We start from the raw sequence: 13,125 nt of genomic DNA, 5'->3' as shown, positions 1-13,125 counted from the left end.
CAATAGTTAAGTCAATGTCATAAAACTACATAAAGCAATATAAAATAGGAGGTTTACGTAGTATCAAATATCTCTATTTTGTAAAAATGTTACTTCTTTAATTTGCTCATACACTACACTCCAATCTTACATAGTTGAATCTTTTTAAACCAATATTAATCAACGATTAAACAATTAGTGCAACAAATCTATTTTAAATGTATTGATACGGAAGTGCTGAAGTATTCTTTTCACTTTACTTTCTCTTGCAATAGATTTTTACCTTAATATTTTATGACAAAACAGCGGTAATTTATGATAATTTTATAACAGTACTTTATTGATTTGTAAAATAAATGGATTTTGTCAAACAAAATATTTTCTTTTTCATGCCACTTTCTTGCGTTTTATTACAAAATTTAAGTTACTTTTTCTTTTATGAGTTTATTTATTTAGACATATAACGTACACTTACAATCGTAGTGCTCTAATGTGATCATTCTGTACATAATCCAAATGCTTTGCACATGTTAGAATTTTCTTCGCTCAAACTTCAGATTACTTCACGATGATCAATGAAGACTTTGCAACATTACAAGTGTATTATTTTATCCATATTACGTTTTATTTAAAGTTTTACCTTATCCGCACGCATGTTGGCATCCTTGGCCTGACCCTCGCAGGTGTCCGCCTTGTCCATCGCGGAGTCCTTCTCCATCTTCATCGCCTGCATTTTCTTCTTGATCGCGTCCATGTTGGCTGTTTGTTTGGACTACGCTACCCGGCCAAAACTGCAACAATAATAAAACACATTTAAACATCTGATGGTATCTACATTGCTACTGTACACTGATGAGGGATTAAATACGAGTTTGTTTTAGGTCAAAGAGGAGTTTTTATTACACGGAAGTGAAAGTGAGGGAAACTTTCCACTGAAGCTTTGGTGGTCAAAGGAAAGTCAATTTCAGGGTTGAAGTGTTAAGCTTACCGTTAGCAAATCCTATTAAAAAGCACTTTGGGGTCTAATCCCTTTGTGATTAAGCTTTACAAGGAAGGTCATCACCGCTATAGAAGAATGTTAAATGGGAGAAAAGTTTCATCGTAAATTATAAATGAGGGCATATTAAAAATTGTATAAACCATTAGAACGTCCTGAAACTTAAAACTTTGATTGTAACTTCTGACAATGGTCTCACTGTGAAATATTTATAATGGAAACTGGTGTAATGTAGCATTCTAAAATAATCTAAAAACCGTAATACTGAACTTGATGTTGTTTCTAATTAATTTGTATTCTTTTGAAAATGTCCAAAAAAAGTTTGTTATTAAATAATATAAAAAGTTTTTCTTTTATTGCTGTATGGTCCCGCACTTGAACCCGATTTTGTAAAAACAGAAATAAGTATAAATATGTGCAATACTTACGATGACATAAAATCAATAATAGTCCAGAAGCCACGAGCCGATTAGTATTGGTTTTACTTCAAATCGATAGAAAAATGTCCCCTAAGAAAGAATCAGTTGATTGTCAGACCCACGCTAAAACTGTGTTGGGTTGAAATCAGGGGGTTATCGAAAGGATTAAAAATTATGAAATTTTCTCAGGTCATGTTTTGTTATAGTTTGACGCATTAAAACGAACCTTAAGACACCTAAATAAATATTAAATAAGCACCAGTTCACTATATTTACAGCCCTGATAATTTCGACTTTCAGTGTTTTTTATTAAGTCTGACGGTGACATGACTAGGCCTATTACTTATGCGTCAAACGAATGGTTTTAGTTTTACTAAGCTAGAACAGATATTATCTAGGAAAAAAATATAGTTTCATATTTATCACTCTTTCGGTACCCTCTCCTTTTCAATCTCCACCTAAACCGTGCCTGATGATCGATTTCTTTCTTAGAAATAATTAACTCAGTTGAATTCAAGAAAACTTTGATTGTATGCTTTTATACAATACAAATTGGTTTACGGCTCCTGGACTGTATATTTTTAATATTTTCATGAACCAGTATTGGAATAATTTGTAACTTGAAATATTATTTAAAAAAGGATCGGAAGTTACTTTGTTATTTTTGTTATTGTCACCGTCGATCCTTACTAAAGATTGTTGTAACAATATGCTGATGAGAAACTTGGTAGTGAAAGAGATATATAAAAACACGAATGAGTGGCATGTTAAGTAACATAAATAAACTACTACCTATTTATGTTACTTAATATGCCACTCATTCGTGTTTTAAATTTAAACATCAAACCATGTTTTAGTCAGCAACCACGATTACCTCATTCGTAATTAAAATAACAGTCCAAAAATATCTGTTTTTCATTTTTTTATTTACTTTTTAGAAAAAAAAGTTTGCTCACTTCCACCACCATACAAAACTTTGTCAAAGATACATACAGTTCAAACCAAATTTGTGTAATTTTCTTATTTGAAGGGAACGAAATTCATGGTTCTCAAAGGATCCATGATGATGAATCAGTAAGTATACAGGTATTATGATCAGTTTGAACTTAAGTAATTTGCCAGGAACTTAATACTGGCTAACAAAGGCTACAAGAGATGCCCGTTCAGGCTAATATTTTATCTGGCTTGTTCACAAAGTATGAAATTATTAAATCCAATAAATAAATTATTTAAAAAATCTATCTTGTTTTATAGCATGTCGACTATATTGATGATGACATACAAAGAAATTAATTTTCGTGGTATTAATATACATTACATTAGTAGGCCTACTGATGTGCGTATATGAGTAGAAATTGGACAAGGCACTGCATTCTGTTGGCAAAGGTTCGAACTACGTGTCTAGAAATAGGTTTAGTGACTAATAACAGAAAGCTGCTGCCAAAGAAACCAATGCACCAGGCGTCTAGTGGTTTTAATTTCGTTCTCTTCGACCCCATTCTCATATTCTTATTGTGTTTACTAAATCAGTCCTTTGCCAGAGTTTCATTCTTATCTAAATTATCTACGGCCAAAAATAAGATCGTAAAAAAGTTTATTATTATTATATTGTTTCCAATATTGCTCTGCTCTACACAATGGACATATATATATATATATATATATATATATATATATATATATATATATATATATATATATACGTGTATATACATCTAACTAATATTTTTTAAATGTTATATAAAATACTGTTAAAATGGAGCCTATGACGTGCTAGTAAATGAGCACGTCCAAATTTTCAGGCAAAATTTACAAAAACACGCTCATAATATTTTTGTCTTTTATTTGTAGGTTTTCGTTTATAATTTTTAACTGACGACATTTTGAGATCTTTCAACTATTTTTAAAACTCATAATTGTGACTTTCTATATCGTTTTCAAAGACTACTATGAATTAGCACGCGACTCAAACTTATATTTGTATGCATTTAAATTCTATCATTTTGTAATATACCTCGTCCAGTTAAATTACATATAAACTAGGAATTACATTGCCTAGTTTGACTAAAATATGCTTATTATGACAGTATTTTTATTTTTTTTTAAGTCGTTTTATATTACACACATTTCGTTCATCAACTTTTGGCTTTTTCGTTCACAGTCTTGGCTTTTTTGTGTTGTGTCTATTGTTTCGGGTAGAAGAGATTATTTCATGATTTTAGCTCAGTACGTATATATAAACAATGAATTAGTTATAATATATTCAGCCCCATATGTGACATTTTTCTTCGTGGTTTAAGTAAAAAAAAAAAACAACTTTAACTAACATACGGGATGTGAAACATGTTCGCTCACTAGATTTTCACCATAGCAAATAATTTAAAAACTTAATAATTTTTAACCAAAAATTTACATTGATACGGAAACGGCAAGATCGATGAAACATGCAAACATACAATTGTAATTTTGAAACCTTTTTAGCCAACTACTATAGAACATGTGGGAAACAAAAAATAAAACTGACTTAAAATTCGGACCAAATTATCTTAGAAAAATTGTGCCTTTTCAAGTAAACACTGAAGAAATGGATATTTTCCTTGAGTTTATAACATATTAGTGATTAAAATCACTACTGAAACGCATTTAAAATGAACTTCAAACTGTTCTCACATTATAACTGTCGCCAATGGACATAAGTAGGTCTGCAGCTTATCGCCGTGACAGCGTAATGAAATATTGCCAGAGACATACAAGCTGAGAGCCGCTATGTTTTGTGTTTTACATTTTTTACAGACTGACGCCTGCTGTTCGGCACGCAGCTGCGGCTATCTATTTTTGAACCCAGCTGAGCCGCTTTTAGACGCAGCCGGCCCTAAAACGTCGCTGGGCCGCTGTTCCACCGCTACTTGCTTGAGGAAACTTGATATTAATTTCCTTGGAACTTCCCGTGCCCATTTCCAAATCGAAACGTTTCCGTTCTCAGTCTGTTGATCATAAAACAATTTCAAACTCTATAAAACAGTCAGTTTTATTGAATAATTAAATTATAACTGACCGTATGATTCGAGAGTTTTTAAAATATTTAAATTGCAACACTACAATAAGGAAAATTAAATTAAATAAAAATCTCCGGTTCAATTTTGACATTCGGTTCACTTCAACAAAGAACAAGATTAAATTCTCATATGCCAATGAGTTATGGCGGTCTGTTTATGTCAAAATGCTACGACAGTTTAGACCCGACTTAGGTTAGTTTAAGTTTTTCATTTCATCTGTTTATGGTTTTCCAGAGAGCATGCTGATATACCAAACTGACATAGTTTGTCATACATTAACATTGTTTTAAGCGTGACATAAATCATGTCGTGAGAAAACTTCGTTGCCATTAATTAACCTTTTTACGATAACTTCTGTATATGTAACGCAATAAAAAAAGCCTGTAAAAATTGTTTATGGAGTAGAATTTAATGTTATCGGCTTTAAATTCTTGCTAATTTGGGATAAGGTGTTAATTAGGGTGGTGTGTGCATTTCAACCAGTAACCAATATACACATAAGTATTATCATTACACTCTAAAATAACTTGTCCGTGACTTCGCACATAATTTCTTGCTGAACAATTAGGAAATCATTTATAGACATGTCCTTTAAATGAAATACCTCTCACGTCATATGACTTTCACCTGGAAGATATTCCAATGTCCTGTTCAATTTTCTAATAGTCGGAATTTTTGATTAAAAAGCATTATTTTTAGACCATGAAATCGAAGAGTGGAACGGTGCTTAGAATTGCCAATGGAAAAAATCGAATTTCACGGCATTCCATGATATTAGATGGAAAAGCTCCAACATAGATATAACAAAAAATACGAGTTGATATGTTTTTAATTATTTTTATCCACTTTAGATTATTATTTCCAATTCATGTAATTTAAATTTTAAACCTGTAGTTGTAACCGACAATGAAAGAAACAATTAGTGCTGCCTATAAAGGTAAATATTATTTTTAGAAAGAGGGAAATGATACATTTTGTCTAGGAGAGCCAACATTTTAATAAACTTGAGGAAAACATTGGCGAAACGGATAGCAGTGCACATAACATTGTGTAACATCATTTTTGTGGTATATACTGTAGACAGTAGTTATATACGACATTTTAGGGTAGAAAGCGTCTGTTCCCATTTTCCAATATCATTGTAATACCATTGACCAAATAAATTTTATTAATGTTTTATTTTGTGGAAATTTAATTTATTTCTATGTGTGTTTAAATTAAACGTTGAAATTGGTGTCTTAAGATCTATACATATATAAAATATTCTATTAGTCTGTAAAATAAATTAAGCTTTTTCTGAAAGAGCTGAAATAAAATATTATCGGTACAACTTAATAATTAGGGCGAAGATTTAGTGAAGGCACTTGTAATGAAATAAAGTAGCAATTCATTTTCGCATTAACACTAGGATCCACAGTTCTATCAGATATTGTGCTCTAATTAATTGCAGCGACATTCATTCTGATTGTTTTGATACAATCAAATATTTTATAATCTCCTCACCTCCACACCTACAATCCTCGATGTGCTTTTTTATATAAATACCATCGATACATATATTCCCAATTATAAAAAATTAGTTCAAACAAACTACTCATTGTTTCTTAGATGTCATGAGGACTACAAAAACTGTTCGCATAACAAATGGAATTCAATAATACATTGTTAATCAATGTTTGACTATTTATTGAATAAAGTAGTGTTCCGTTCAAAACTCCAGAAATAGCTTGATATTTGTTTAAAGGTTTCATAAAAAACGTTCCACTCATAAAATCAGCCGACCTAAAAATATACTTTTTTGCTGTCTTGCTATTTACTTCCAAGAGGATTTCCCTTAAGGAGCTAATAAGAAATCTTATATGTAAGTATGGGTAATGTTGAATATAATTTTAAATGTCTTCATAAACAAACATAATGTCATAACAAATACATTTGTACGGCCTTCTAAAGATGTCGTCTACTTCAAGGTTTTTTTATTCCTACAAACTAAAGAATCTGCAAATTATACTTGAGAGTTATCATACAGTGAAAAAATTAATATTGTAAATAGAACATTAAAATTTGTTTTACAAATGCTGGTCTTCTAATAAACAAGGTAAGAGTACGTCACACCATGTGTAGCATACCAGACTTCGCTGAAATTGTTCACAAACTATCAAATATACAGCTCATTTCGTTCTCGAGAAGTCCTGCGGATAGATAGAAAAGCGGACAATCATAAAGAAATGTTTACATCCCCTCCGGCAGGAAAAAGAGAAACTGCCTGATAGAAATCCCATTGAGTAATATGCACCACTATCAAACTCAGTGTTGCTAATATATAAATGAAGCTTCATACAAAATGTCATTCGGTTAGTCCTTTGCGAGATATCGTCCGGACAGATAAACAGCCGAGTAATAGGCTTCGCTAAAGCTCAGCCAATCATGAATTTGCACAGTTCTGTGAATGGAGAACTCCATCTGTGACGTATGTTTTAGCTCCCTTACAAGCCTCATGTGAACAATTTTTAGAATATTTAGTTTGCAATGTCCACACCTCTTTGTTCCGTTATTTTTAATTGAATATTATTTATTAACCTAATGGGATTTTTGTAATAACTTCAAGCTAAAATTGACACAACGATTAGTAACGAATAAGAGTAATCCTTTTCCTTAGTTGATTCATATGATTTCCCATCTGATAAAATGGAAAGTTATTATTTAAAAATAGTCTATGTAGCGTGTATAAAACCGTTAAATTATCACTTATCGTTAATCAAGTTCATCCATTATACTGATTTGGATCCATTAAACAGATTAAAGACAATTTCTGTTCTGTAGTTTCAAATAATTTATGAACAATTAATTACTAAAGAAAAACATTATATTAATGAAGCAACCGCGGTACAAGAATTGTATTGTTCAACACTGATAGCGGACTCCACAGCACTCAATATCGTCTTTGAAACAGACTATGATCTTTGTGTCATTGACACGCTTGTGGTAAATGAGGGGATTGTGTCAATAGCTTTGACACTGCGAGAGTAACAAAATATTGAGATCATCAGATACTGAAGTTGGTTCTGTAATGATCTACAATTTTTAAGCCAATGGCGTCTTCTGGAACACGATTACTGAAGAAATCACACAAGAACTGATCGATTTGGACGAAACTACGTGATATTTGTTTTCGAGAAATTTCCTTACATCAAATCGAGAGCCAGAAACGTTGGAAACAGGCTTTTATAAATATCTTTGTCAATAGTGCAGAGAGAAGTACATTTTTAAATTTTCTGTAAACTACTTTATTGAATGAAGCGTTCGTTCACCTTTATTTAACCGAAAAAATACTATGATTATAACCATATCATTTCAATGAATACAAAAGATTGTACAGAGTTGTGAAGCATTCCTTTAAAAGAAAAACTGCACGTATAAATGACAAAATTAAGAGAGAAATATTTCATTTATTTCATCTTTGTTTTATTTGTTATCTTTCATTGTTATATCTGAATTCCACTTACCACTTACTCTATGAACACTTTAAAATCTGTCTTGAAACTTAAAAGGAACTTGAACATTGTTTTCGCTTTGTTTTTCAGCTATTTTTCTAACAGAAGCATATGAGGTCTAGAGTAACCTATAGATACTGTATAGACATACTGTATTGCACGACTCCGTAGCGTTTATCTGATAGGCTGTGACAAAAATCAAAGAGTTAAAACATTTGGATACCTCTAAAATTGTGGGATATTTACTTCACTCATTATAATAATAAGAATAACTACGTACCTTCATCAAAGAGTTCAAACTGTAGTCATATACTACTATAGTTTTGACTTTTAGTCAAATAAGTAATCTTATGGTGTCGGTAGTTACGGTTAGTTAGTTATTGTTATTAGTCAATCCGCAGTTCAAGGCTATGTAATATGGAAATTAATTCATTATGCGTTGTGCCGAAAACGTACCAAAAAGGGCACAACTGAGTTATAAACTTTAACATGCAAAATGTAACACTAGATTAAATAAATCATCTGAAGTATATAATGAAATAGAAATAAAAAAATTAACGAGTTGTAAACGTTTTTTTGAATACAAATCTAAACTAAATGCAATCATTAAAAGCGTTGTACAAATTACACAGTGTAGCTTTATAAGATAGAAGTGAAAGCCCATCGTGATATTATACCTCTCGCTCCAAAAAATTTTATTTCGTTTTAACTAAAATCTAACAAAAATATTCGTTAATTAACGTTGTATCCAAATTGATAGTTTTCAATTTACAAAAAGATCATACATACCTTTTTTTTAGTAGTACTAACAATGTTAGCAACTTATATGTAAACTTAGTTCAAAATTAAAAATATGCTGTAGTAATATAATGTAGCGTTTTTATGATTATCCTCGTACATTAACTTTTTCTATTCGATTCGTTGCATACAGTTTTGATCAAAATTGTTGTGCGTTGTTACTTTTCTAGCTGAAGAAGCTGATAATTATTTTTATAACGGAACAGCATTATTATCATTCCATTTTATTCATTCTACTCCTGGTAGATATTGTGATAAATAATAACCATAGTCATAATAATTGAGGAGGCACGAGAAACTTCAGTAATACTATTTCAGGAAAGTGGAGCTTAGTCTACAATAAATTTATGAATTGTGAAGAACTATGCTTAAACATTTAGATAGGCTATGTACTTGAATGCTAAATGTATACTTCAACATTTTTCTTTTATAATACTTTTTCTACATTTTTTTATATTATTTATACTTTATTAAATTACGTTCAAAATATACAGTAGACGAATACTAATTGAAACCACTTCCTCCAAGCTTATTAAAAAGCTTGTCGAAGAATACAGTATACCATATTCAGTAAAAATATAACATTAATAATATTTACAGTGTAACACTGGTTTCAGTGTTAATTTCTAAGTTAGACATGTTAGTATGCATATTGTAAAGTAATAAATATTAATTAACATAAGGCAGTTTCAAATCAGGTGCTATTTTAAAGACAGTTTTTTGTACTTAAATGTGAATCTTTAAATAAAATAATTACCTCTTTACTAAGAACAAAATTAAAACGTTGTCTTTGTTAAATTTGAAGTTAACAATTCAGAAATTGGCTTTAAAATGACTAACTATTCTCCAACGAGCGTAAACAAATTCCTAAATTCAAAACTTATTTAATTTTTAAGCGAAGTCAAATTCCGCAGTACACTTGAATGTACCTATACTATGGCAAGCTATTGACCTAAATCTAAAGAAAGTTGGATTTGAACTATTTCTTATAGTTAGAATAGTATGGGTTTATTATTTTGATTTGGGTTTCTAAAACATACGGGTTCAGGATTATTATTTTTTTTATAACCCAGGTGTAGTATAGAAGTAAGCCCAGGTTCCAATCTAACGGAGACTTAACTATTAAATAATAAAAACAAAATAAATCTACGCAACCATGAAGTCACTTAAGTAAAAGCCAAATTTGAAAATGGGATGCTTTTAAAAATCTTTGTTAGGTTATCGGCTCACTGCTAAATAACGAACCCAACTAATCTAAAATAAATTTAACCCCATTTCTATGATATATATATATATATATATATATATATATATATATATATATATATATATATATATATATATATATTGCAGTAGTGAAAGGAAATTTTCGAGGGTGGAGAATATTTTATCTCAAAAGGTTCCTTGTTCCACTCTATACGTGATTTCTTAATTGATGCGAAACTTTATATAATATAAATGATCGGTAGTAAATAACCCCACATTACAATATTGTTTTTCACATGAGTAGTTAGAATTATTTGGATTTATTTATTTATGATACATTACTGTTTTAATAATATCTCTGAGAGCTTATTTATCATTTTGCGGTATCTTATGAAATGCCTTGATGATAATTTAAAAAGTACTATTGTCATTTGGAGCAACGATGTTTTTAATATATAATGTTTGATACTTTATTTTCGTAATATTTTGCTGTTCCAGCATTTTTGTTGAATTCTGAAGGGAATATATTCTTTGTGTAGTTGATTTTTACTTGTCCGTTTAAGACTTAAGGTTTGGGAAAATACTCTGGGTGGTCATTTGTTTGATGCTTGGCGTTATCAAATGTCAAAACAAACTGCATGTTTCCTTGATTACGATTAAGACTAAACCTTTGCAAGAGACACCACAGGGGCGGACAACCAGGCGGTTCACCAGCAGGAGAGCACAAAATCCTTTCACTGGCACGGTCACTCGCGCGAGTTTAGTCCGAAGTTCGGCGTCACAGACGGATCACAAAAGCTTATCACTGGACTTACTGATAACACGTACCTGTGAAGCGAGCGGTGCCCTGGAACGAACGGGACTGGGGGGCCGGCGCTCCCGTCTCCCAAAATGGGAGACCCCCCTCCCCCCACCCCCACCGGTAAACTGATCTAGCCCGGTTCCTCTCGATCTTTATATAGCTCCACAGGGTTACATCACTGGCGAGGTACTGGGAGAGACCGTGGCCGGGCGGCTACCCCTCCACTGTACTCCAGGCGCCCAGAGGGGGCAGACTACCACTGTCCATCACTTATGGAGGGGATGGAGGATATTCGGATATTCACTGTAGGCGAGGGAGGCATAAATGTTCAATGATGGAGGCGGGTTTATTTGTCCACTCTTTATTTTAGCTCTAAAGTTCTTAACACTAGTATATTTCTTGTTTCGATGAAAAAGATCTTTACAATTTTCACTTCTCAGGTAGGCCTGAATAAAGGAGGTTAATGAAGTCTACATATAAAAGGCAAGAAATCCTTTCTTTTAGCAAAAGCCTCACTATATAAGAAAGTTGACATGAATGAAAAGCCAGGCTAACATTTAAAACCACCCCTAAACCGATATTATTTTATACCTCCCGCTTGTTTGGATATGCCTGAATCAAAGATAATCTAGTTTATCATAAATCAAACTTCACTGGGTCCTAAATCTAGTCTTGGCGGGAAATGTGTCAAGATGTGTGGTTCTCAATTAATATTCGCTGGTATGCTGTGGTAGACTAGAGACAAGGGGAGGTGAAGGAATTCCATCCGGACCCTTGCATCAAAGCCAAACTACCCCTGTATAGGAATTCTACGCTTTCTTGCAAAGATTATCTGATAAAAATGTAAAGTTGGAATGAAGGTAATATAAATTAAATATCCTCTTGAAACAAACAACCCTTTTACCCTATCGCTTAACTATCCTCACAAGTATTTGGAGCACAAGTAATAATCAAGTATAGTATAATTAATGCCCCTGCCCTTTATTGATCTAGCATAGCATAATTAGATCCAATTTTTGCTACTGATTTCAAGGTAATTAGTGCAATAAACTAAAACATCTTAAATTAATAAATTAAAATACCTCTTATTTATTTATCTTAGTTGACTTATTCGGTATGTTCCTTGCAAAGGAGGGAATCGTTGTGTTGGAGAGAAAACCTCATAGAATTCTTAGAATTATTTTATTTTAAAAATAAGATTCGTAGATTTTAAAGAAGCGTTGACATATATTTTCGGTTATTAATGCGATCTATTGTGTTTCGTCTTTTCCTTAGGTGAACAGGAATGTAATGACATAAAAACAAACATACTTTTGGTTTTTATTTCCCATAATCTTCTTTTACACTCACCCACATATACAGACCTAGTTGAAACTATAAGAAAATGTCGAATTCCAGCCCCTAAACACCGCGTTTATTTTACACCTGATAATCGTAAAGGTATGTTAGTCCTGTCTTCTCTTCAAGTCATCCATAGTGATAAACTAAAAACAAAGAAATCAATATTCGAAGTCAGACTTCAAATTCCAAATTCAGTTACTGTCACATTAAATTGAAAGGTCTGATCATTTTTAAGATAGGTACTTTAAAATAAAGTATGATTTACAAAAGAAGCAAACAAGCAAATACTATTATTATTCATTCACTTATCATAACACATGATCAAAATGTGAAACTTGAGTTAATAAAGCAAATCGATTTCTAAATTCGATTATGATTATGGGTTTAGAGAAATGTTTTACAGGCAAAGTTAAAACAAAATAATTCATAGGATATTGTTCTTGATGAGCCTGTAAGTAGGGCTGGCAACGTGAGGACATCTCTTCTGGCATTGCCGTTTAAATATGCAAGAGATGAAAACATTAATTATATATGAATAATTATATTAGCTGTATCATTGTGGAGCTGGTTTGGCTAAAAGCCCAAGAAAGGGTTCATTAATAGCCCTCCATCTGGTTGTTTCGCTATGAATTTATTTATTTTATTATTATTTTTACTTTTATCGTTTAGTCGGCCTATCTAAATTTAGTAAAACTGAGGATTGTCTGGTGAGTTTTTGGCGTATCATCGGCAAATTTTGCTACAACTAGTAACATACATTAAGTCCCTATGGTGGGAAGAGTTGATTCAATGTGAATGTTACTTTTAGCTCCAGTTCACCTTCCTCTTAGTGCAGCGTCTGGAATCTGATATGTCTTAGACTTGACTCCTGGAATCTGGAGTCACGTTCGTCAAAAAATCTGCAACGAAGAAGCTCAAATTGCGGCACTTCATATAACTATATCTACGTCCGCAACAGTCCTGCTCTTGCGCTGCTTTATTGCCATAGCCTTATCACGGCAACCTAATTCCTACTTCCTATTCCTAATGATCTTAT

The 13,125-nt window shown here is 32.0% G+C and overlaps 1 protein-coding gene across 6 annotated transcripts in view; it reads right to left on the bottom strand.

Annotated features, from left to right (window-relative positions):
- The window catches only part of LOC124365933 (tropomyosin-1), a 39,968-nt gene extending 29,035 nt beyond the window's left edge, over positions 1-10,933 (bottom strand). For 5 of the 6 annotated variants that reach the window (XR_006922754.1, XM_046822070.1, XM_046822071.1 and 2 more), the window contains exons 1-2: positions 10,775-10,933; positions 620-770 (exon numbers count right to left, since the gene is read on the bottom strand). Coding sequence is in view for 4 of the 6 variants with exons in the window: in XM_046822070.1 (XP_046678026.1) it covers positions 620-733 (114 nt within the window). In the remaining 2 variants the exon portion in view is untranslated. Of the gene's footprint in view, positions 1-619; positions 771-10,614; positions 10,732-10,774 lie in introns of those variants that run through there. The other variant, XR_006922755.1, reaches the window with a different exon arrangement.
- Positions 10,934-13,125: the final 2,192 nt, after the last annotated feature.

The sequence above is a fragment of the Homalodisca vitripennis genome, chromosome 7 (assembly GCF_021130785.1).
Source record: "Homalodisca vitripennis isolate AUS2020 chromosome 7, UT_GWSS_2.1, whole genome shotgun sequence".
NCBI lineage: Eukaryota > Metazoa > Arthropoda > Insecta > Hemiptera > Cicadellidae > Homalodisca > Homalodisca vitripennis.
The sequence above is the reverse complement of the archived record's forward strand: the minus strand, read 5'-3'. Positions and strand labels throughout refer to the sequence as shown.